This window comes from Setaria italica, chromosome II (genome assembly GCF_000263155.2).
Source record: "Setaria italica strain Yugu1 chromosome II, Setaria_italica_v2.0, whole genome shotgun sequence".
NCBI classification, from domain to species: Eukaryota; Viridiplantae; Streptophyta; class Magnoliopsida; order Poales; family Poaceae; genus Setaria; species Setaria italica.
Genome location: NC_028451.1, coordinates 46,864,381 through 46,889,905, shown reverse-complemented (window position 1 = coordinate 46,889,905; position 25,525 = coordinate 46,864,381). Strand labels below are relative to the sequence as shown.

General features: G+C 49.1%; 2 protein-coding genes and 2 pseudogenes across 2 annotated transcripts; 1 reads left to right on the top strand and 3 right to left on the bottom strand.

The window, feature by feature from the left end:
* Positions 1-10,755: 10,755 nt before the first annotated feature.
* Positions 10,756-15,372, bottom strand: LOC101760243 (putative SWI/SNF-related matrix-associated actin-dependent regulator of chromatin subfamily A member 3-like 1). The gene is made up of 3 exons (XM_004959798.2): positions 13,818-15,372; positions 13,026-13,332; positions 10,756-12,260 (listed from the first exon to the last, which is right to left on the bottom strand). The coding sequence occupies exons 1-3, from the start codon at positions 15,165-15,167 to the stop codon at positions 11,419-11,421; spliced, it is 2,499 nt and encodes an 832-aa protein (XP_004959855.1). The 5' UTR covers positions 15,168-15,372; the 3' UTR covers positions 10,756-11,418.
* Positions 15,373-15,694: 322 nt separating this feature from the next.
* Positions 15,695-18,815, bottom strand: LOC101768867 (trafficking protein particle complex subunit 3). The gene is made up of 6 exons (XM_004958434.3): positions 18,660-18,815; positions 18,421-18,551; positions 18,226-18,323; positions 17,434-17,533; positions 16,509-16,691; positions 15,695-16,124 (listed from the first exon to the last, which is right to left on the bottom strand). The coding sequence occupies exons 2-6, from the start codon at positions 18,478-18,480 to the stop codon at positions 16,002-16,004; spliced, it is 564 nt and encodes a 187-aa protein (XP_004958491.1). The 5' UTR covers positions 18,481-18,551; positions 18,660-18,815; the 3' UTR covers positions 15,695-16,001.
* A 331-nt stretch (positions 18,816-19,146) lies between these two features.
* Positions 19,147-20,597, top strand: LOC101759831 (annotated as a pseudogene).
* Positions 20,578-22,316, bottom strand: LOC101768207 (annotated as a pseudogene).
* Positions 22,317-25,525: the final 3,209 nt, after the last annotated feature.

Below are 25,525 nucleotides of genomic sequence, written 5' to 3'. Positions count from 1 at the left end.
GGAATATGACGTTGAGACTGAGAAAAAATAACAAAGAAAAACCTCAAACAACACCGATCGGTTGGATTATGATATCAGCACGTGTCGCACGACGCTCGCACCACTCAACTCAACAAACAACATTGATCGGTTGGATGTACCTGGATTGGTACATCAACGCAAGTTGGATTGAAACATCGACACGACCGCACACATCTCTGGCAATGCTACACCTCACGTACACACAACGCTCAACTCTAGCAATGCTACACCTCACGTACACACAACGCTCAACTCTAGCAATGCTACACCTCACGTACACACAACGCTCAACTCAGGTCGCTGCACCTTGCTGCACAACCAACCATAGCACCATGCTATCATAAGATGCCAGCACCAAAGTTCTGCTTGCGCCATCTTGACGACGATGTTCCGCACCAAGCTAGCCACTGCAAAGCAGGGTTAGTCACCATGAACCGTTGCAAGCTGTCTCGCCAAACCGCTACCCCTACCGCTTGCGCCATCTTTCGACGTTGTCCCACACTATACTAGGGCTAGCCGCTGCAGTCCGCTACATGCTGCCATAACATTACGAGTAAGACATCCCTTGACCCCTACCAACTCGCACACCATCACACAACCAACCAGCGCCGTCACATGGATCCAAAGCACGGCCTCAACCGCCACCTCTCAGACCCCTGCTGCAAGCCAAGACCATTGCCAAACAGTATATATTCTCTTATTTGCCAAACAGTAAAAGTACAATAGGCATCAAGTTAGCAACCGATGTGATCACATGAACTGGTAGTTCTCTTGCACATATGCAACAGATGTTGTTCCAGGCTTGTAAACATAAACAATTGTTTCTGATGGAAGAAATAGACAAAAATTGCAAGGAATGTGACAATTGTGAGGTATGCTGGCCACTATTTCAGCAATGAAAGGATATACTTAACAGTTAACATACACTACGCCAAAAATGATTTGTGTTACCATATGAATTTTTGATTGCTGACGGGCCTAATTACCACCCGCCACCACAAAGGATCCTGAGGCTGGCGTGTTAAAAACTGACGGGTCCGTAGACCCGGGGTCCCCAACGGAACTGCTTTCCCACGATACTTAGCCCAACGAAGGGCACAGCCACAACGTACACCTGGGCCGGCCCGGCTACGCGCGGTCAGGCCAAGGTCTTAATCCGGCCACTAGCCGTCTTCTCCGACTAGGAAGCCTAGTCGGCACCCCAACCGGAAGGAGCCGGTCGGGGTGGGGCCGCAGCCCGACCCTGGCTTGGTTCTCCCGATCGGGTCCTTACAACCAAAACCCCCGGACCGGGGATACACCGTACCGCCCGTGCTGCTCCCCTCGACCGACTAAGTCGGGGCCGGCTAGGACAACCGACCGGGGACGCCCGCCCGGTGTGGGCCCAGGGAGCAGGTGGGACAAATAACGAGGAAGCGTCCGGGTCAGCCGGCCATACGCAGAACCGTACCGCGCCACACCCTGCGCATGCCTTGCACAGTACCGCCGTAAACCTACTCGCTACGACGGAGTGACCTGATGAGGAGAATAGAGACCGAGGACAGAGGCCATACCGCACCAGATGACGTGGGCGCCAACAAGACTAGACAGTGCCCGAACACTCACTCTTTTATCCTCTCTAACCAATAAGGCCGTTCCCTTGTACTATAAAAGGGGACAGACCCCCCACTCTCGAGGAGACTCTGGGACACCCCCACATACGCACTCTTACGCTTTCGCACTCTCACACTCTTAGCGCACGTTGAGCCCCTGCCACTCTCTTCCACTGAGAAGAACAAAGCTAGGACTCAGGCACCCCCTCTCATACTCCTCTCATTTGTATCCCCACTGCAAACTTTGAGCACCTAGGCTCAGGAATAAAGTCGACCGACTGACCCCGACTGGATGTAGGGCGTGTTGCCCAAACCAGTATACATCCTGTGTCATTGTGTGCTAGACCATATCCGATCTAACGCACGGCAAAACTACAAATATTTACTTATCGGTCAGATTTTGCACTGACAAAAACCGTCACCAGAAATGCATTTGTGCTGGCGGGTGCCCGTCAGCACAAATGGAGGTAATTTGTACTGGCGGGTGCTTATGTCACCCGCCACCACAAATACGTTTTCCAAAATTTACATCACTGAGAAGGGTTAAAACTACTTAACTAGTTAAAAACTTTATCCTACATTCCATAAGATACTTTTAATATGCATTACACTAAGTATGTGTACTTGTGTAGGAGTTTCAAAAATTTTAGAAGTGATTTACTATTTTTTAAGGTTTAAATGATTTTAAGTAAGTTTATTGAAATTCATTGATATTTGAACTAAATTTTCACAAGATTAAAAAGTTTCAGAAAAATTGGTGTTAAAGACACATGTTCCATTTTAATTCTAATCATGAAAGTACATGAAAGATTCATAACTTTATTTGGCATATTTACCGCTTCTATTAAAGTCTTTTGTGAAAAACAATTCTAATACTATCTAAATATGGTCCGAAAGTTCTATAAATTGGTAGGGAGTTATTTTGTGAGTCCACAACTCTAGCATAAAAGTTTCAATATGTTATGAAGAAATTGGACTATACATTATTCACAAATGTATACTTCATTAAAAACATTTCATATAACTCAAGTCCAACTCTGAGCTTGTGAACTAACTCATCACAAAAAATTATCATGTATATTTACAATTTTTTACATGCACAGGACTATATATATATATTCTTTCATAGAAGTCCCAATAATTTTTGAACTTATATACTTGCATTAGTAAAATCAAAAGAAAAAAGAAAAATATTGATAGATTTGTACTGGCGGGCCATAATACCACCAGCCGGCACGCCTGCATCCACCACCAGTGCAAATATCGAAAAATTTTGGAGAGACAGACGTGTAATCGAAAAGACTGGTGCGCTCCACCCGGTGCATCTGCTCTATCCCTACCTTATCTCTTTGCATTGCTCAACCTTATCACTTTCACTGCACACTTCTATCCCATCCTCACCTCTCCCCTTGTCTCTGTCTCCACAGTGAAGCTGTGGCCAGCTCGGACGATGGAGCGGTGGCTGGCACGTGCTGCGTCGGCAAGCTGCAGACGGCAGAGCCGCTACTGGTGGCCCCACGCTGGTGTTTGGTGCGGGCACGAGCCGTGTCGGCCGGAGCCATAGGCAGCTGCGACAACACGGGCAGAGGCGCTGTGGCCGGCGGACCCATGGGCAGCTTCGGTGCACAACGGCGAGCTTCTGCCACTGCTCATGCAACTCGTCCGAGGTACGTGCTCAATCTTGCAAGAACAACGGCACCAGAACTAATTGCAGTAGATGAAAAAAACAAAATCACCGCAGCACTTTTGTTTTGGTTGCTCAAGTTGGCGGGGATGTGGAGGGTGATTGCCAACATGCACCGGGGATGAAGCGAACTGCCGACGAGGTGACCGTGCTGCTTATGTCCTTGGCTACCGCTGCAGCTGGCTACGACTCCGGTTGAGGAAGGAGGCATAAGAGGCACGCTGCCGCTGCCGAGCTCTATGCGGACCTACGCGCCCGGCGGCGACTCCGGTTAGGGAAGGAGCCTTTAGAAGCTCGCCGCCGCCTCCGAGCTCGACGCGCTCGCGCAGAGCTCCGCGGCTAGCGCATGGCGCATAGGCGTAGGCTGAGTCGCTGTGCCTATGCGGTGGCGCTCTAGGATGGGCGCACGCAATGGAGTCCAGAGCCAAGAAGGTGTGCCTCGGGGCTCACGACGATGTGAGTTGCAGTGCGGCCACGATGCTGACTTACGAGCGCTTGCGACCAGTTTTTTTTTTGTGCTAAAATTATCTTTGTTGACGGGCTTCTTAAGCATCCGCCAACGCAGATTGCATTTGTGGTGACGGCCAAGCACCCGCCAGCGCAGATCGCATTTGCCGCCAGGTGTTTTCTGCCATAGTGATAGTACAATGCAGTATACAGAAAGGAGAAGCAACACAAAGAATAGTTGTAGAAATTATAAATGTTTTACAAAGCAACATTTTATAAAAGAGATGGATTGGTGTTTGTTAGACATTTTTTTATATAGCAGTATGTAGAAACAGCTGTGATATTGCGGAATGCAGATTGTGCGTGCCCCTAAGGTACGGCACCGGACTTGATCATGTTGGTTTCAACTTTCAGCAGGTATCAGACGTAACACTTGCACGCACGACCTTTTTGCTTGCAAAAACTACCCGGGAATTCCGCGTCCACGAACCAGTGCTCCATGCAAAACGGAGCAGAAGCACGGCAAGAACGGCACCACAAAATCTTGCCACCGTCCGATACTGACAGCATATTTTTTCTCCATTTGATGGATGGGAAAATCCGGAGGCCACGACCAGCAACGAACGACGACGACGAGGCACGAACCACCCGGCCCCACCAACCACCCCGAAGAGGCGCATCCCATCTCCTCCGCGGAGAAGAAATGATCTGGTCACGGGCCAACACACACAAAGAAACCTCCCTCGTCCGAGAACTGGATGACGGCCGGCGGCCCACCGCCTGCCGGCCGTCTCTTTCGATGGTGATAGCACCACCAAAAGCGAGCGAGCCATGGCGACCCGCTCGGCGCTCTCGGCTACTCACACCACGTCAGATCGTCGCGGCCGAACCAGGCCAGCAGCTGGTGGCTCACGCACACGCACAGCGACGCGCACGTCGCAATGCGCCGGTAAAGCGTGCTCGTCCGGCTGCTCCAATGAATCGTCGGCGGTGATGGGGTGATGCGACGCGACGGCGGCAGCGAGCTGGTAGGGCGGACGGATTGGTTTGCACTTTGGAGAAAGGAAAGGAAGCATGGCTGCATGTGTGCGTGGGGGAGCGGCAGCGGCTGTGGCTTTTGCTTTCCGGTGGCCCAGAGTGGGAGCGGTGAGAACAGTGTAGCACAGCAGCAACGACCTGCTACCCCTTGCATTCGGAAAAACGGCCAAACAATTCATCGTTGATTTGGGGTCCGCGTTTGTTTGAAATAGGTCCTGTTTGAATCTAGGATTAATTTTTAGTCCGGATCAAATCAGATATTTGATACAAATTAGAAGGACTGAATATGAGCTAATTATTAAACTAATTGCATAAGTCGTGACTAATTCGCGAGACGAATCTATTAAACATAATTAATCCATAATTAACACGTACTTACTGTAACATCACATTGACTAATTAGGGTTGATAGATTCATCTCGCGAATTAGTCTCCATTTATACAATTGGTTTTGTAATTAACCTATATTTAATACTTCTAATTAGTATCAAATATTGTGATATAAAAGTAGTTCATGTCTCCAAACAGTAAACAAGAAGTCTAAAAAGTGGGACCGTACTTATCCTTGACTCCACGTACAACCTTTGAATTCCTAGCAGTGGAAGGACGCTGTGCCTGCTACCAGCTACTCCTATGGAATTCAAGCAGTCAGCAGCAACGCCAGCGGCCTTTGCACCGCGCCGAGACGCGCTGCCTGCTTTTGACCTCGGTGCCCTACCCGCCGGCTTAGTGCAGTGAAGTGACCAGACCGCAAGCGATGCATGCAGATGCAGAAACAAACAATGGCGTGGCGCGGCGTGTCGATCCGGCGCCTGCCCTGGCCTCTACCAGCGCAACCACCGGCATTATTTGGCGGGTGGAATGGATGCGCAGGCAACGCACGGCATGGCCTATTGGCATGTGAAGCGGCGGCCCCACCGGCGAACCTAATCCGGTGATCCCGAGCCGATGCCACAGCCATGAGCTGATTGCTTGGCTCACCGGAAACACTTGCTCATCAGGCTGCCTGCCTGAATCGGCGAGCATCAGACAGCCCTCCTCGCTGCTGGTCCGCCAGGCTGTCTGTGTGACGGGAGCGGGAGGGCCCCGTCTGGCCTTCCCCGTCTGTGTGCCGGCCGCCGGTTGGCCACGCGGACAGAATTCCCCAACGCGGGCCAGAACAAAAGATTGATTGATGGGCTCAAGAAACTGGGCCTCCGCTTGGCCCAGCTGCGCTGCCGCGTCCCCCACCTCAGCGGATCGAATCGTGGCCGTATCCTCCCGATCAAACGGATAGAAATACTGTCCGGGGTGGACGGTAAATGAAATACCCCGAGCCTCCTGGCCAGGCGCGCTCCGTGCTCGCCGCGGCGTCGCGCTTGGCATCCCCGGCGCCGGCGACGTCACGGTCACACCACCCTCCCCTAGTGTCATATCCGCGGAATTCGACGTTTCCCGCGCTCTTCCACTCGCCGCATTGCGCTCCGCCACCGCCGGCGGCCAACACATCTTCCCGCGCCGTCGTGCCCGCGGTCAGCGCCGCCCGGGACGACACCGCCCAGCCCCGTCGTCGCGCGCATTTCCTCCGCCCGCAGCTCTGGCGCGTCGAGATGTTCCAGCACCCCGGGTCCTGCCAGCGCCGCCGCTTGGACTTGGAGTTGGAGGGCCTCAACGATGTATGCTGAAGACCGCGTCCGTGGCCTGCTGGCGAAGTCGATGGCAAGGGTCTGTTTGGTATACGCCTCAGCGTGCCACGCCGACGTTGCGGCCACGGCGAACTTGAGGCGAACGAATCGTTCGCCAAACTTTCGGCAGGCTTTGGCGCAGCAAATGAACTGAAACGCTGTGGCTCCGACGCGGCGCGGCGCACTTGCGGCAGCGAACCAAACGGTCGGCTCAAGAGCTGTGGCGCCGCGTGGCCAGGTGCGGTCGTGACTCATTCATTTTCGTGTGAGTACATTGCCTTATCAAATGAACTGCAGCAGACATCGCAGTGCAGCTCATGATATGTTGATGTTCTGAAAATTTGGACTTACTGAAGTTGTGTCCTGAATCTCCAGTGCTAAGCAGCGACTTCAGTGCTAAGTAGAGACTGCAGAAGAGATCTCAATGCACTGAGCGTTGGAGGCAACAAGTTTTGAACATTTGTGAGATTTCTGAAATTCAGATGGAGACATTTCTGAGTGGATGTTTGACATCAGTGGATTGTTATTGTTACTGCCACATTGCTGCCGATGTCGTCATGGATCGAGAACCTGCACATTGAGAACTTTGAACCTGCAAATTGAGAACTTCTTGAGTGTTCCTCACCTCAAGGGTACGGCAACAGCCCACTTCGCCAGACTGCATTGTGTCGGTGCAGCAGGCCATGGACGCGGTGGTCGTCAGCATCGGCAAGGACCTCCACTACCAAGCAGCGGAGCTGGACCACGTCAATTGATGCGGAAGGGCTGCAGGCGGCGGGGCTGTCGGTGTAGTCCCGGGTGGCGCTGACCACGGGCACGGACACGAAGGACGGCGTACGGCGGGGAGATGCCGGCCGCCGCCGTGGTGGCGTGGAGCGCGACGCGGCGACGGTCGATGGCCGCATGGTGGCGGCAGGCGGCGGTCGACGTGTACACCGCGGGCGCATCGACGACGGCGAGCGCAAGGACCAAGGGCCACACGGACCGAATTCCTCAACGCGGGCCTCGACAAGAGAAGGAGGATGGGCTGAAGAAACTGGGCCTCCACTTGGCCCAGCTACGCTGCCGCGTCCCCCAAGCAGACAAGCAGATCGAATGGTGGCCGTAATCTCTCGATCCAACGGTTAGAAATGTTCCAGGGGTGGTCGGTAAATGAAATACCGTCCACCCCGAGCCTCCTGGCGCGCCGCGCGCTCCGTGCTCGCCGCGCCGTCGCGCTTGGCATCGCCGGCGCCGGCGACGTCACACCACCCTCCACTAGTGGCTACTGTCATATCCGCGGCATTTGGCCCCTCCTACGCCAGTTCCCGCGCGCCTCCACTCGCCGCATTGCGCCGTCTCGAGGTGAGGAAGGGTTCCGATGTTTAGACGGCAAACACGTCTCAGCTCGAGCTCCTTGCCGGTTCTCGATGCATGAAAACATCAGCAGACAGCAGCAGCAGCAACGTGGCTGTCACACACAGTTTAGAGTTCACTACTGTCAGCTGACATCCTATCAGAAATGGAGGGGAATTGGGGAAAGACGCTGCATCTAAATGTTCAAACTTGTTGCCTTTCAATCCTTCGGTGTTTCAATGTATGAGCCTGTGGAAAATAACAGCTCTTGTGATGTTTGCTGATGCTGATACACACCGGTTTGCTACAGGCACAGCAATGCCTACTGCCTACTGGCATTTACAACTCAGTAGCTCATCAGTTGATTGCACGCTGAAATGCAGGACTGACTGCCATTTTACAGCGTACATCAATATAAGTCAGTCAAAGCACTGGAGGATCATATCACCGGTGATTGGCATTACTACCAACATGTAAATAATTTCCCTCCAAAAATATTGTAAATAAACAGTCAGTGTTGGCGTAACATTACTGATCTGAAGGGCGAGAGTCTAGCAAACATAATTCATTGATTCAGACTTCAGAGCCAAAAATTTTATGTAGCACGACAGCTTGAAAATTCGGTTTTCAAAAGTCTAGAAACCATGACTAACCTAACCTGTGTGTTGCAACTTGTGCCTCACAAGTCAGAGTACACCACATGACCTCCATTGTTTTCGAAGATCCCAAGGAAAAACGGTAGTTGATTGGTGTGTTATCTTCATGAACAAGACTGAAACCACTTGTTTCATGGCACGAACCTTGTTATTGACCATCCGGTACAAACATTTTTTTCCAACATGAGAATGTTTACATTTGTTGTCTTCTTTAAAGATTCAACCTCTTCCATCAATTGCCGTCTTCTTCATCTATCCAATGTCTGAAATATTCGATGCAATTTTTTGGCCAGAGTTGCTCCTATAATTGTCACATCAATAATTTTAGGCGGTTCAAGTTCCTATATTCAATCCAAATGAAAAAAAAATCTCATATAAAAAAAGTAAACTTCATACAACCCTAGGTTGGTTTTATGACCCTAATGCCACGGAACTCCAGCTACTGTGATATGAACCACTTAACCCTATGTTGTATGGCTTTAGCTAGGGTATCACGAAAGACGAAGCCCCCATCCTTTTATATTTTTCATAGAATCTAAATGTCGAAATAATGATCTAAAATACAAAATGATGTGCTGATGATGATCAGTCCACACATGATACTCGAGTAACCAACGCATCAAACACTGTTGAACCGCTAACACCCACGTAGTGCCGCTGGAGAATGGATTGGGCGTCGGTAGTGGTGTTAACGGTGGGATATACCCACGGTGCCGGAAATGGCTCATGCAGCTCCGGCTTGAACTGTGCTAGCAAAACACATCTGCAGAAGCACCAAGAAAACAACACTAAAGTCTAGTAGCATGTGGATAGAACCTTTTGCTTTTGTTTGCAAAAATCGAATTGAAAAACTCACCATGATATTTTGGTTTCCTCCAATACTTCATGTATATATCATAATGTCACCATGGATCCAGTGATGATAAAAAACTGGTATGAGGCTGTCGTATCCTTTGAGTGGCATCCAGACAATGCGGATTGATTATATACATGCACACACTTGCAAGCATTGCGATTGTTGTTGCAAGTCATCCAAGAAGTGCTAATAAGGCAACAGGCGTGCCATTTCTTTTTCGTGTGAGTACATTGCCTTATCAAACTGCAGCAGAGATCGCAGTGCAGGTCACGATTTGATGATGTTCTGAAAATTTGGACTTAAGCTGTGTCCTGAATCTCCAGTGCTAAGCAGAGACTGCAGCAGAGGAGATATCGAAGTGCAGGTCACGAGGTGAGCGTTGGAGGAAACAAAGTTCTGAACATTTGTGATTTCTGAACATTCAGATGGAGGGCATTTCTGATTGGATGTCCGACAGCAGCGGATTGTTACCACCAAATTGCTGCGGGGAACCTGCAAATTGAGAACTTTTGAGTGTTCCTCACCTCTCAAGGCTACATCAAGTCAGCAGCAGCCCGCAGGAATGGCATCCACTTTGACAGACTGCATTGTGTCGGTGCAGCAGGCCACGGACGCGGTGGTCAGCATCTGCCCGGACATCCACAGCCAAGCAGCGGAGTTGGACCGCATCGATTGATGCGGAAGGCGGCGGGGAGATGCCGGGCGGCCGCCGCCGTGGAGTGCGATGCGGCGAGAGTGTGGAAGCGGCGGTAATGGATACAGCGGAGATGACACTAGGGGAGTGTGCTGTGACGTCGAGGGCGCCGGCGACGCCAAGCGCGGCGGCGCGTTGAGCACGAGAACGCGCGCCAGGCCAGGGGAAGTTTGGGGTGGACGGTATTTCATTTCCCGTTGAGACCTGGGTTCCGTGGGACCGTCAGATCCGGAGGCTGCGGCTATGATGATTCGATCAGTTAAGGTGAAACGGCAGCGTTGCTGGGCCGGCCCAGCATCCTAAGCCCATCCCTTCTTTTCTTTCCTGAGGCCGCGTCGGGGAGTTTGGTCCACGTGGCCCTCGAGCTCGTCGTCGACTCCCGTCGCCTGCCGCCGGCGCGGCAAGCCCTGGAGGCACCAGCTGCATCATCACATGATCCTCGGAGAACGAAACGGGAGAACATCTTTTGTTCAATACACGATCCTCGGAGAAGCAATCAGCTCACACTCTTCTGTAACAAGCACTCCATCGTAATACTGACATTAGCACTGGAGATTCAGAGCACAACTTCAGTAAGTCCAAATTTTCAGAACATCAACCCATGAGCTGCGTTGTCATCCCTGCTGCAGTTTGAACTACACATAACTTGAGCCTCATAATATGATCACAGCACCTTGCATAGTGCACGTACTACGACGTGGCTAGAGAGCTCGTAGACAGGTAGGTGACGCGGGCTCGTCCAAATGTTGTTGCGAGCAAAAAGGAGTATAACCAATACTAAAAATTCAGAATTGTCACACCACAAGAGGACGTGTTACTTCCAGCAGCGGCCACTAGGCACTAGCTAAACCAGTTTTGGGCTGACTGTTTGACAGATCGGCTTAACACTACATTTGTACACTACGCTAGAGACACTGCAAAAGATGGAGCTAGCAGGCAAACTGCGCTTCAAAGTTCAAAGAATCCTGCTTCTTGCGTTCCCTTAAGCTGCACACATCTGGAAGCTTCATTATTCCTTCAATTACGATGTCCGAAGCTACTATATCACGAGCAGATATGTATTCTAGGATTGAGTAATTGGCCATGTATCCATGTTCAAGAACTCTAATAACCACAACTCAGGAGTCCATAGACCATACCTGCATCCATTTTAGCACTCTTGATCTAACGCTAATGTCTAGCATCAGAGACATACATCGTTGCAGGAATTTCTTCCAGCCCCGCGCTTCAAAAACTGAAATATTAAGGGAGCTCTTCTAACATCAGATGCTCCCACTGCTAGACAGAGCGCACTCCAACAAGCCTCTCCTTGCTCTCAGCAACATCTCTACTAGCTACAACCTCCATCCCTAGAGCTATCCAACTAGTTACAACTTTCCATCCCTAGAGCCAGCACCTGTATGACAAGCAGCTTCAGAAGGGCAACTACCGCTACCACCAGCAGCCGGCCGGCCTTCCCTTATCCAGGCCCAACATCATCCGGAGCTCTTCCACACGCATCTCCTTGTCACCCTTGGCCCCCTTCTTCCCGAACGCGCTGCTGATCAGCTGCTTCTTCTTCTCCTGCAGCGACAGTATCCTCTCCTCGATGCTGTCCTTTATGATGAGCCGTATCACCTTCACCTCTTTCTTCTGACCGATACGGTGAACCCTGTCCATGGCCTGTTCCTCCACCCCGGGGTTCCACCAGGGGTCGAAGAGGTACACCGTTGAGGCAGCCGTCAGGTTCACGCCAACTCCCGCAGCTTTCAGGCTGGCAAGTAGCACGGTTGGAGAGTCAGGGCCACTGTGGGCGAACTGCTTGATGACTTGCAACCTCTTACTCATGCTCATTGACCCGTCAAGACGCAGTATATTAAAGCCTGCATTTTTTAGGGGCGCTTCCAGCAAGATCAACATCTGCTTGAACTGAGAAAAAACAACAGACTTCGACGAGGGGTCTTCATTCTGTGAAGTCTTCAGCAGCTTCAGTAGGGCTTGCACCTTGGAAGAGAGGGGTCTGTCAGACACAGGTTTGCCTGCTCCATCTTCATCGGAATGCTTTACCTCTGGAGCAAGGAAGAGGTCCTCTTTAGATAAGGAGCGCCGGCATATTGGGCAACGGGAACTCGAGCTCTTGAGGATTTTCACAATGCAGGTTTGGCAGTATATGTGAGTGCAGCTGGTTATGACAGTTTTAGTAGGTGGGGAGAGGCAAATTGGACAGTCAAAGTCATCTCCATCATCTACCAATGAGGCCAGTTTCTTCAATAGCTCTGGGTTTTTAGACACATCTGTAACAAAGCACACCAAAGTGAACAGACATGAGAATAGTCAATAGTGGTAGACAAAATTAACGGTATACAAAAAGGTATGAAGAGGGTAAGAATTTGACGAATTCATCATTACAATCAGTGGCAAAAGTAAACTTAGCACAAGAAGTCTAAAATTTGTAAATTTATGCTGATGAAAAATATACTATTCCTTTTTTCCATTCTTTTCAAATCTTAATTTCTCTACAATCCACTGTCTTCAAACAAGATTAAGCTGGACAGTATTGGGCTTTTGGAGGAAAAAAATTGAAGGAATATGCTTTTGCTGGCTATGAAATGATTTTAGGTTTCTTGGAAGAAGAACACAATATTGTGCACTTCAGTCACGGATGACCAATGTCGGTGAAGAAAAATAGATTTGTTTCCTTCTCTAAGATTTCCCAGTCACTATATGCACGTCAACCATCCCCTCCAAAGAGAGATAATATCATATAAAGCATAGAAGCATTTACTAGCATTTGCACATCTTGAATGGGAGAACCACACTTTCTGCCTGCTAGTTGGTGGTTAAACTCCATTCCAGGAAAAAGATAAGTAACATGAAACTTCAAATAAACACTAATATGCTATGCCTCACATATGGCATTTACTGAGTAACAAGGCCATCCAACTTAAATCAATATGTTTTAATTATCATTTTGATCAGATGAAAAGCTTGCTCTGGCCATACTTCATCGTGGCAAGTGGTAACATATTCAAAATAAACAAGACAAGAAAAGGGCATACCTTCAAGGGAGTTGGAGGGAAGCCATGATTTCACATCTAAAGGACATAATGAGACATCGTCACACAGCTGGCGGAGCCTCAGAATGACATAAAGCACAGTGGAATAATTACGCAAAATTGAATCTCTGTCACCAAATTCCTGCATTTTGTTTTTCACTTCCAATTCCATCCGATCATAGATCTCACGCTCCTCTGCAGAAAGATCAATACAGCATTCTAAAACAGTTTTAGGGGGAAGCTCAACCATGCTCTTGGTTCCAATGTCTGTCTCTTTGATTCTGCGCAGTGAGATTGCACCTAGGAGGTTCTAGAATAAGCAAACAGGACAAAAAAGAAGTTAATCTTTGAGAGTGAAAGATAAGCAATACTTGATTGAAAGCGCATTGTTTCAAACTGTCAATCTCCAATTTTTCCAACTAAAATAGCAGATCGTGTTATGTTTCTTACTGCATGCAGTGTCATGATGGAATTATACAAATAACATAATGTAAATATATGCAAGCAAATTGTGATGGCAACTGCCTAGTAATAACAGAGTTCAGAACATTAACCACGCAACATAGCAGCGTGCATACCACAGAATGCAGGACTTCCTACCACTCAAGTAGGATGAGGAGTTGCATAGATAAGTACGTAAATCTACGAGCAGGTTAGCAAGTCAGCTTCTTTTACCATTCAAGAGCATTTGATGTAGCTGCCCATACTTTCTAGTTCCTAGCTCTTACCAGTAGTCCAACGATAAAAATGGCCTATGCAGTGAGAATTAAGAAAGGAAAATTTGTGTTAACTTACTTGCAACCGTGACAACCCAGTCTTATTCCCTTTCTCCAAGGGGCGCTGGATCAATTTCTGCCAGTAGCTCTTGATTGAGAAAGGCTGGAACTTCAAAAATGCCATTAAGGGGTATAGATCAAATGAGCTGTTCTGAATTGGCGTCCCAGTGACCACCCACCGCCTCTCTGCATTCAGAGCAATCACTGCCTTTGTCTGCCGTGCTGTAGAATTCTTTATGACATGGGCTTCATCCAGAATCACGCGGAACCACTCAATATGTTTCACCGGTGAGTCCTCCTGCTCAAATTCTGTCCCCAAGATGCTGTAAGTGGTAAGAACAAGATCATATTTCAACAGCTCCTTCTTATCTCTTGTCCGCTCCCCATGGTACATATACACTTTCAAGCTGCCTGGTTCCAAGTGCTCCTCCAGCTGTGTCACCCAAGATGAGAACACCGAGGGCGGGCACACCACAAGCGTCGGCCGCGGTCCCTCCCCTGCATCCTCAACCCTCCTCCTCTTCGCCCTTTTAGCCTCCTTGACACCCACATTGCGAGCTTTAGTCCTCCCAATCAACGACAACAGCGTGAGAGTCTTCCCTAGCCCCATATCATCAGCGAAAATGCCACCCTTCAGGGGCGGCGGACGCTCCTCTGTCTTCTGATTGATAAGCACATTCTCGAATACCCCATCTTCAGTTTCTTCCCAGAACGGCGGCAGGTCTCCCGACTCTTCCCTGTGCACCATCCACCCCAGCGCCTCCTTCTGATGGTCGAACAGCTCCGATAGCACAACATCCCCGGGCGCCTCCATCGGATCAATCCGGGCCTTCCCTTCCTTTCCCCCCACGAGCGAGAACAGCTTATCGACGTCCCGGTCGGCCTTCTTGGTCCGCTCCATGACCGCGGCGGACTGGGAGAGGGCGAACTCGGGGTGGTTGGGGTGGATGAGGTCGAGCTCGGCCTCGTAGAGCGCGACCTCGACAACGGCGGCGGCTTCGGGGCGCGCGAAGAGGTGGACCTGGCAGGGGAGCATGTGGGGCTTGAAGTCATCGCGGTTGATCCTGGAGTCCGTGCGGGGCACGATGCCGTGCGCCGCGACGAGGAGGTCGGAGTCGAGGAGCGGGGCGAGCGCCTTGGCGACGTTGGCGGGGATGTGGCCGACCTTCTCGTTGCGGCCGTTGTGGACGGCGATGGCGTTCCCGTCGTAAGGGTTCAGCGGCTCCCGGACCAGGTTGACGTTCTCGCGGCCGGCGACCTTGGCTGTGTAGTGACGCATGCCGACGATCTTGGAGACGATGAAGCCCAGGAGGTAGGGCTCGTGGTCGTCGCCCGCGCCGCCGCCGCCGCTGGAGGAGGCGGCGGCCATGGTTGCGGCGGAAGAACGGGAGGGAGGGAAGGGGGGAAGGGTTTGGGCTGGGGGACGGGGTTTGAATAGGCGGCGGAACGGCGGAAGGGGAGGGGCGGTTGCGCTGCGGCCTTTGATTTCGTGGGTGGATGTGGGTGAAGATTGGGGAATTTTTACGGCGCCCTTTCTGCTTTTACCGTTGGCGAGCAGGAGCAGCCCTTGATTTGTATGGGCATGCGTCCCAAGCGCTCCTTTTTTTCACTTGTCACCACAGCAATTGTTATTATTGCTTGTTGGTAAATCGATTTTGTACTCGATTGTTGTATATGGCCGGTGAAAGTACATCAAATGTGTAAATTGTGACACCAAGTAGTAAACACGTGTTTGGCTAATGACAGACTCCGTTTCTAAAATTTTGAAGCATTACTGGACTAATTAGATTGTCCCAAAAGTTATTGAACTAATTATCCTGTACTAAACGTTACGTATTTTAAAACATCATAATAACACTTTGGGAAAGCAGGCAGAAAAACTGATGGAGAAGCACGTTGTCAACTCTTTCCAGATGATCTGCTAGTTAACCAGCCTGAAAAAAAGCTTTATGTCTGGATAAACACAGCAAGAACTATCGCGAGCATCACAAATGCCCTTAATTCACCGGACTAATTCAAAGCCCCGAGGCATGGAAGATATGTAGCATTTCTACAATACACACGGCAAGTGCAAATGCAATCAACGGTTTACTCATGTGACATCATGTAATACCAGAACTGGATCCACAACAAAGTACAGCAAAATGAGCATCCAGACAAGCAAACTGGCGCCCTGCTGCATGAACCTGGCCTGAAAATCAAACTAGTCATCGTCCTTGTAGGGGTATTCCTCAGGGACTTGCTTGATAAGCTTTACCCGCATCTCGTAGGCGTCATCCCCACGGAGCATGTCACGGACCCATGTCACCTCTGTCTTCATAGACACCTAAACCACAATTTCAATCAGTCAGGGCAATCAATAAAAAACAAAGTCTAAAAGAATGATAATCTGATAAAGGCAACTAAATAAACAAACTAAGTACATAAGACACTGGTTCATAGATACTCAATATCAGATGAGGTAGATGCTAGTGCTATCATGTAACAGTAATCTGGAAAAATTTCCACATGAACTGCTATACTATTTTTTAGGACAAATATACTAGTACAGACTGCATGTGACAAATCTCGATAATTGTAGATATATAATATATTGGTGGTTAAAGTATTAAAAAGTTTGCTGAACACATCCCAGAACAAACATCTTGGAAGATCAAGATGAGTAAAAGGGATAAAACCTAAATGAGATGGCAATAACAGAAGAACTAACCATTTCCAATGCTCCCCTGATTACTCCACTTAACACATTGCAATACTGAAGGCCTTGGCAAGTGTCAGGGAGCTCAACAAAATCAACAAGAGGATTGTCCTCCAATACAAAGCTACAGCTTGTACCCTCAGCATCCCAGTTGGTTACAGTTGCAGTCACACCCAAGAACATCTTGAATCCAAGCTGTTTTAAAAATGCAAGAAAGGAATCCATCAGACCATAAAGCCATAGAGGGCATAAAATAGAAGGAAGGTTACAGGAGGAAGCGAAAAACATTTGGTAGCCAATAACTTAAGTATCTTAATGTAGCAAATGGAAGTATCAAGCCAAATAGAATTATGTAAAGAGTCGTTGGACTTCAATAAACCAGGAAAAGATATACAAAATAGAAATCTTAGCACACAATAAACACAGGAGAGAAATATAAGGTACATCATAGTACTGAATTTTCTTCACTACTGATGAGTTATTGGGGCAGGAATTGTAGAGGTGCAGGATGCAGGGCGGTGGCTGCAACAAGAACGAATGATTCCAAAGCATTTGCTTCTGAAAGAATTTGATCTAATTGTGCTACAGTTGAGGGATTTTTCCCAACCGCAACAAAGATATAATACAACATCTCACTCTCATTTGTGCCCCTTCAGTTCATTTGCTTTTGGTTTAATGACACAAAGAACAGTTAAAAATGTACAGACACATTAAATAAAAACCTAACAAAAGACACCACGTGGACTACCATTGGACCCCATAAGCATTGGCTAATACTGGATAAATACTTGTTAGGATATTAAACACACACAGAATGCACTGACTGGTATGCTGTATAGTAATTAGGAGACAAGAACAGAAGGCTCAGCAGCTATGCATTGCTGTGAACAAATTGTATTCTGGTAAATTACCAAATAATAGTGAGTTTAGCAAAGACCTTTGCGATAACATCAGCAGTCTCCTTGAAGTCAACACACCTTGATACATTTGACTTGGCTAAGAACTCATCGACCAATCGTGTTCCAATGTTGTAACCCCTGGAAGTGAAACGTTTTAAAAAACAAATAACACATATTGGAAAGTGTTCAAAGGAAAAGGCAAAGGTTTAATACAGAAAACGATGAGAATTGCAGCCAACAAACAAGAGATATTTCTCAACTCCATGAAATAAGCTACAAAATAGTATTTCTTCCACCACTCATTAATCATAATACCATTTCATTTGCGATTCTACTCCAGATCCAACTTCATCATTCTTCAATTAACAAGAAAATTGCAAGTGGGATACAACACAATTGAGCAAATCTTCTCCCTTAGTAAAACTAGGGCATATGATTATATGAATACCATGTTGCCACATCAACGGAACCAACGTCATGAAATGTGTACTATGAGTTGGATCATGAAGCCTTCATATAAACCCAGGCATGGAGACTTTAGGTTTCTGAAGCCTACATCACTCTACCGATCTACCCAATTACACTAACATCAATATATACCAGTATTCATTTTATTCACATGTTACCAACACCTCAGTGATCTCAGGCCAAAAGTCCATAGTTCAACTGTTCAAGCAATTGGAATATCCTACTACAGTATCACAATTTTCTAGTTTGAACTCCTACACTAAGATCAGTACTGTAATATCTAACTGGCTACATCATCCACCCAAAGTTCTTTAAATTAACCGGGAAAAGGAAGTGCAAGTAAGAAAAGGAGAGGCACATACATCTGATCTAGCTGCTTGTTGACCTCCTCGACCTCCTCCAGATCCGTGAGCAGCTGCCGCACGATGGCGCCATACGTGAGGGTGAACAACTCCGCATTCTGCAACCAACGAAGAACCATGAGCGAACAGACCAGGGCCAGATCCAGCGCCAGGGTCCTCCTGGGTTTCCCAAACGCGAACGGTTGAGGAGCTTACGACGCGATCGACGCTGGCGAAGAGGGCGTCGCCGGACTTGGGAGCCGTGAGAGGCGGCATCGCGAGAGGCCGCCGACGGTGGCGGAGTCGACGAGCGGAGTCGCCGCGTTGGCCCTCCCCTGCTTCCGCAGCTGTGAAACCCGAACAAGCAGATCAGAAAGCGCCCGCCCAACCCCAAAACCCCGGCTCGCTTCCGACCCGCGCAGCTAGACCCAGATCCGAACGGCGGCAAAGCGTACCTCCTCGCTTCCGGCGGGGCCTGCGGGTGTGATGGCGCCGGCTAGGCCGCTAGCAGGCGACGAGGCTGAGACGACGAAGCGCTCGGGCAGAAGAATCGGAGCAGCGATGGAGATCGGGGTGTACTCGGTTGGGTGTGCAGGGGAGATGATGCTGATGCACATCCCATGGGCCGATCCACTAATGTGTGAAACCGTTCGGCCCAGACCAAGCCTCTCTGTAATCCGGCCCAAGTAAACCTAGCCCATTCCAGCCCAGGGGAACCCAATTCCCAATCAGTTTCGAAATTTCCTTTCTTTTTTATACACAAGCCCACCTGCTGAAACACACACCATTCGTTGCGCAACCAGTTCGCGTCCGTGTTCAGTTCCTTCCAGCATGGCGGAGTTGTTGCTGTGGGCGCGTCTTCTCGTCGTGGCCGTCGCCGCGTGCTCGTCGTCGCCGGGGGCGGCGGCACGGGCGAACTGCAACGGCTGCTGCTAACCCCGTTTCTTCGCGTTCGGCGACTCGCTGACCGACACGGCCAACTTCATCCGCTACTCCGCCGCGCCGGGCCCCGTCGCCCGGCTGCCCTACGGCGAGACCTTCTTCCACCGCCCCACCAGCGCTGGTCTGACGGCCGCCTCATCGTCGACTTCATCGGTACGTCGTTACACATACATCTACCGCCGCCGTCGAGAAGAAGCGCCTCAACGTCGGCGAGATCACGCCATACTCCCTCGGCGTCCAGGTCCGCTGGTTGCAGCGAGTGCTCGCCTCCACAGACCAAGGTACGGCGGCATGCGCACAATTCCCGGTGACGCCCACGTTGCAGTTTGGTAGAACTCCAGCTTCTCCTAAGATGAGAAGGAGTCGGGAGAGATTTTCCCCCAGCTCCTCCATATAAAACGGCTTCGATTCCTCTTGTGCTTTAGAAGTGGAGCCGTTTTTGATCAAACTGTTTGGTAGGGCTTCAGCTGGAGCCGCAGGAAAAATTGGAGCTAAAGTCCTCCCAAACTGACCCTAACTTAGCCTATCGTGTCGTGGATATCAATATCACCACGTCTACGTAGAGTCCTTGGACACTTATCCTGGCTAGCTCAGAACTCAGATCTTTTCTACTTGTCGTCGGGTCGGTGGAAATGGAATTTGTGGATTGCATACACGCATAGTACATCCACCACACACTTATGAGCTAATTAGGACTGATCCTATCCTAGTCCTAGCTAGCTAGACAGTTACAATTTCTACGATGACAAGAAGATAGTGTTAGCTACGATATATGACGTTTTGCCGTACATGCAGCGCGACGCATGATCATGGCGAGCTCGTTGTTCCTGGTTGGAGAGATCGGCGCCAACTACTACATCCACCCCTTGTTCCAGAACAAGACGCTCGGCTGGGTGAAGCCCCTGGTGCCCCTTGTCATCAGGTCCATCGGGTCATCCCTGGAGACTCTGATCCAGCTCGGCGCCAAGACGCTGTACGTGCCGGGCATCTTCCCGCTGGGCTGCGTCCCGCGGTTCCTCTTCCTGTTCCGCGACAGCGACGCCGACGACTACGACGACGCCGGCTGCCTCCGGTGGCTCAATGGTCTCACCGTCCTCCACAACGATCTCCTCATGGCCAAGCTCGACGAGCTTCGCCGCGGCCACCCGGACGCCTCCATCGTCTACGTCGACAACTACGGCGAGGTCCTTGATGTCATCGCCTCCCCGGCGCGGTACGGCCGGGTTCCGTGAGCGCACGGTCCTGGACGCGTGCTGCAACGGCGGCGGGCCGTACAACGGCAACTTCACCGTTCACTGCAGCGAGCCGGGCGCCGTGCAGTGCCCCGACCCGTCCAGGTACGTGTCCTGGGACGGGCTACACTTCACTGAGGCCATGTACAAGATCATGGCCCGGAAGATGCCGATGAACTGTTCGCGACGCGTCCGATCATGTCCAGATGCAACAACTAGACGAACGTCCGATGGATTGATGCAGATCACTGGTACAAAGTTGCGTTCTGAAATCTGAACTGATGTGACAAACTGATGACAATGATAAAACACGCGTGAGGCGAGGTGCCACGGTGATGTCTTGGGAGGGGAAGTGGCCACGGTCACGGCCGGCGGCGCCCGCATTTCGCCAGTATGGGCGGCGCGGCGTGCGGCCCCCGGAGCACGCCGTCGGCGATGACCTTGTACGCGTGGTCCGTGAAGCGGAATCCGTCCCACGACACCGCGGCGTAGCTAGGGATCGCGGCACGTCGTCGCCGTCCTCATGCCGCAGTGCACCGTCAGGTTGGTGTTGTATGGCCCCCCGCCGCCGCAGCACGACACCAGCGGCTCGCCGCCGAACCCTGACGATCAGATCCAGGGAAAGAAAAGTGCGAGCATTTCGCCACGGATGATGTTGATGACATGATCTGATGCGAAACCAAGAAAGAGTGCACGAGGAATCAGAGTACCGTGCTTGCGGGGGTCGGCGGTGAGGTCCATGGCGGCGGCGTAGTAGTCGGCGTAGACGACGGCGACGCGGCGGTGCCACCGCCCGAGCTCGGCCAGCTCCGCCCTGAGCGCGCGGTTGTGGAGCTCGGTGAGGTCGTTCGGCCACCGGAGGCAGCCCATGGAGTCGTACTGAGCCGTGTCGTTGGTCTGGAACTTTGTCAGGTACCCCGGGTTGCACCCGATCGGGAAGTTCCCGGGCACTACCACGGTCCTGGCGCCTAGCTCGATCAGTTCCTGCAAATCGGCACGAACATGGATCAATTGTTGCTGGATTTGTACTAACTACGCCTGTGAAATAATTTTGTGTGGTTTTGTTGGGGGTCATGACGTACAGTGACTGAAGAGCTGATGCCGGCGACGATGTCGGGGACGTAGGTTTGACCTCGTCGAAGGACCTTCCCTGGAACAAGGCCTGGTTATAGTCGTTCCCGCCGATCTCTCCGACGAGGAACAGCGAGCTCGCCATCAGATCACTCCATCCTCGACCTGGAGTAGAAATAGGGGCCAAATTGCACTTGACGAGTCAAAATTCAGGTCGTCGGTTCAGAATTCAGATCGGCATGTGAAATGAAGCGTCCGGTGCATATTAGTTCAGTTTCGGGTGCACTGATGAAGACAAATTACAACAAGTATTTGACAGTTTTTCTTTAAAATGATTCTTGTACCCGATATATGTTAGTATTTCTTTTTTTTGAAACGAAAAGAAAAACATGTTTCTTTCCATAAAAAGAAAAGGAAAAAATGTTCTCATTGTTTTATACGGTAAGAGTGTACTGTAAGGCAAGAGCAAGCGTGATCACCTTGTTCTGGAGACAGCATGCGAAGCACTTTTTTGAGCCAACTCATCTGCCAATGCAGTGAGTAGGGCGTGAAACGGGCGTCGAGCTTCTTCCCCCTGAAGTAGTCATGTCCGAGCGCCGTCGCGCCGCCGACGGCGAAGTTGGCTCCGTGCGCGTAGTCCTCGCTGGTGTTGCCGGCGAGGTAGGGTGTCAGGAACGGCATCCCCAACGCGTCAGCTGCAAGACATAGGACATCAGTGACGAATGACGAGGGGAGCGCGGCGGCGGCGCGCGCACCGATGTGGTCGATGATGATCCGGCCGTCGCATAAGCGGCCGTTGGGGCGGCGGAAGAAGGTCTCCCCGTACGGCGGCCTCGCCACGGCTCCCGGCGAGCGGGCGTAGCGCATCCAGTTGCCGTTGTCGGTGATGGAGTCGCCGAAGCTGAAGAACCTCGTGAAACAATTACCGCCGTGGCGGCGCCGCCGCGGCTCTGTGTTGCTGCCGCCGCCGAGGACCGAGTTGGCGGCAATCAGAGAAGGACCAAAGATTCAGCGTACTGACTACTGACGTACTGAGCAATCAGAAGTATAATGTATCGTACGGAGTAACAGATTAACAGAGGTGAAAATGTGAAATGATACAGCGATGATCATTGTCTCAGAATCTGGACTGAAATAAAACTCTCTAGACTCTACAAAAACATAGTACCTGATGCATCTCTTACGGCTGGAAACTGCAGCGGTCAGGGCCAAGGTTTAGTAAACCAGTGCCATATTGCCAAATGTGTCGTACTTTTTTTTTTTTGAAAGAACCCAAATGTGTCGTACTCGTAACAGAGGCAAAATGACACAGCATGGTGTGCTGTCTTGCCGGTTCGAGATTACCTGTCAGTATCTGAAGCTTGGAAGGTAATGCTCTATGTAGCTCGACGTTTCTTATCTTCAGTCTCGTGTGGTAAGACAGATGCGTTTGCATGAGGATGCCGGGTCATTTTCAAGACAGAGCATGGCACACTGCTGGCCTCATGAGCAGGATTGCCGTTCCGCGTCACAACTCTGCAGCTGTCTCAGTTTTATTGGCCCCTTGCATTTGTACGACTGGTTCGGAGCTCCAAGTCGCAGAAAGTGGCATTTTGATTTTTGAATACCGGCAAACTCATCGAATAACCTTTGTTTTAACGGCATATTCGATTTGTAGTTTACTCCCCTTTATCACAAATATAAGCACTCCCTACGATACGGTCACGGATACTTGACGTTTTGATCAAAATCCAGTCAAACATTTGAAAAGTTTGAGCGAAATAGTTTTCAAAGTATTTAGTTTAATGACATGAATCACATGCATGGATTTTGTCTTGAAAAGTAATATCACAATCTCGTGCCTATTGGATACTATAACTATATTTAGTAAAAAAAATATTAAAGGCCACAAAAGTCATGGTGAGGGAATATTTAAGCTTTGTGGTAATACAAATAGTTTTGCAACATAAGATTGATATAATAGTACTAGATCTATCATTAAAAGTAATTTCATGGTATATATTTTTTATTTAAAAATACTCTCAACGTACCAAATTGTAGGTCATTTTAGCTTTTCTAGATTATGCACCTAGATATCGTGTCTGTCTAGATGCATAATAAATATCTATGAATCTATGAAAGTCAAAACAACCTACAATTTGAAACGGAGGGAGTATAATATATTGTTCATTGTATCTCTTTGTAGACCGTGTTGATGTTGTAATTAAACTGCTTATCACATGGAGTATTTAATTACAAACGGAATATATTATTATCATTGACCTGCATTCGAAAACACTTGTTGTTAGCATGTCATTGTCATCACTACTGGAAACACTAAATTCGCCGAGTGTAAAAAGTGTGCCGAGTGCATTTTTTTGAGCACTCGGCAAACACCGTCTTTGCCGAGTGTATACAATGAGGTACTCGGCGAACATAATACACTCGGCAAATAGGAGGTTTGCCGAGTGCCAAAAAAAAGGCACTCGGCAAACAACTCCTGGACACTCGGCAAATAAGCCACACTCGGTAAATCAACAGCGCGTGTGTCGCACGTGCGTCGTCCGTTACCGGGTTGGGCCGGCCGTTAGACCTTTGCCGAGTGCCTGCCCTTCGACACTCGGCCAAGAGGAGTTCGCCGAGTGCCACTCGCACACACTCGGCACACTGAAAACTTCGCCGAGTGCCTCGCCGGGACACTCGGCAAACACAACACTTTGTCGAGTGCCGGCCCAAAGGCACTCGGCAAACCCAACACTTCGCCGAGTGTTTTTGTCGGCACTCGGCAAAAAAAACAAAAATTTCCCTCCAACGAACCTCCACACTTTTTCTACTCCCCACGTAGGACATTTGGTTATGCATATTAAAAGTTGGTCTATTTTGGGGTCTGTTTGGGATTTTTAATGCTTTGTTTGCATTAATAGGGATTTTTTGATTGAAGTCAAATTTTAACTGCAAGTACTTGAAATAATAGATTGAAATCAGTGAAAAAATCATATTCATATTATAGAGACCGGATTGAGGTCTCAACCAGAAAATGAAAAGACATTTTGAACATTGTTTTTAAAAAACACGACCACGAACCTGTGGTTCAATGGTTGTTAAATTGTAAAAAAACCAAACGAAATCTGAAAATCACAAGATTTGTCAAGATGTCATGATATTATGTGTGGAGGCTGTGGTAAAAAATTGAGAACGTTTCGCCCAATTTCTGACATATGATGCTTAGAAACCGACTAATCTCCTGGAAGGATTCATAGAAGTTAGAAAGGAGCCAATAAGATTTGGTGTCCAAGTGACACTTGAATTAAGGTGTGGCTTCAAATCTTTTTGTATAGGCAACATACAGCACAGATTGGTTCATGTCAAAATTTGGAAATTTTTCGGATGCGTTTGATATTTTTTATTGATTAAATGCAATTATAGAATTTTATTATATATAAATGCAATTTGAGCTATAACTGCATGAAATAATGGAATAATATTAGTAGAAAACTAATTTAACAATTTTTTAGTGATTTTGACACGATTTTGACCAAGTATATTAGAAAAAGGTCACTAAAATACGTTATTTCATGTAACGTTTGCCGAGTGTCTGTAGGAAACAGTCGGCAAAGATGATGGTTTGCCGAGTGTTTTCTCGGTGCACTCGGCAAACTAGTTGCACGGGCCCACTACCTTCGGCCGTGCTTCAAATAAAAAAATTCCAACTTAACTTTGCCGAGTGCCGTAGATCTGAGCACTCGGCAAACAGTAAGGCTTTGCCGAGTGCCCCCGTTCTGGCACTCGGCAAAGTCCATCCCAATTTTTTTATTTGAAGCACGGCCGATGGTAGTGGGCCCGTGCAACTAGTTTGCCGAGTGCACCGAGAAAACACTCGGGAAACCATCATCTTTGCCGACTGTTTCCTACAGACACTCGGCAAACGTTACATGACATAACGTATTTTAGTGACCTTTTTCTAATATACTTGGTCAAAATCGCGTCCAAAATCACTAAAAATTGTTAAATTAGTTTTCTACTAATATTATTCCATTATTTCATGCAGTAATAGCTCAAATCGCTTTATATATAATACAATTACTATAATTGCATTT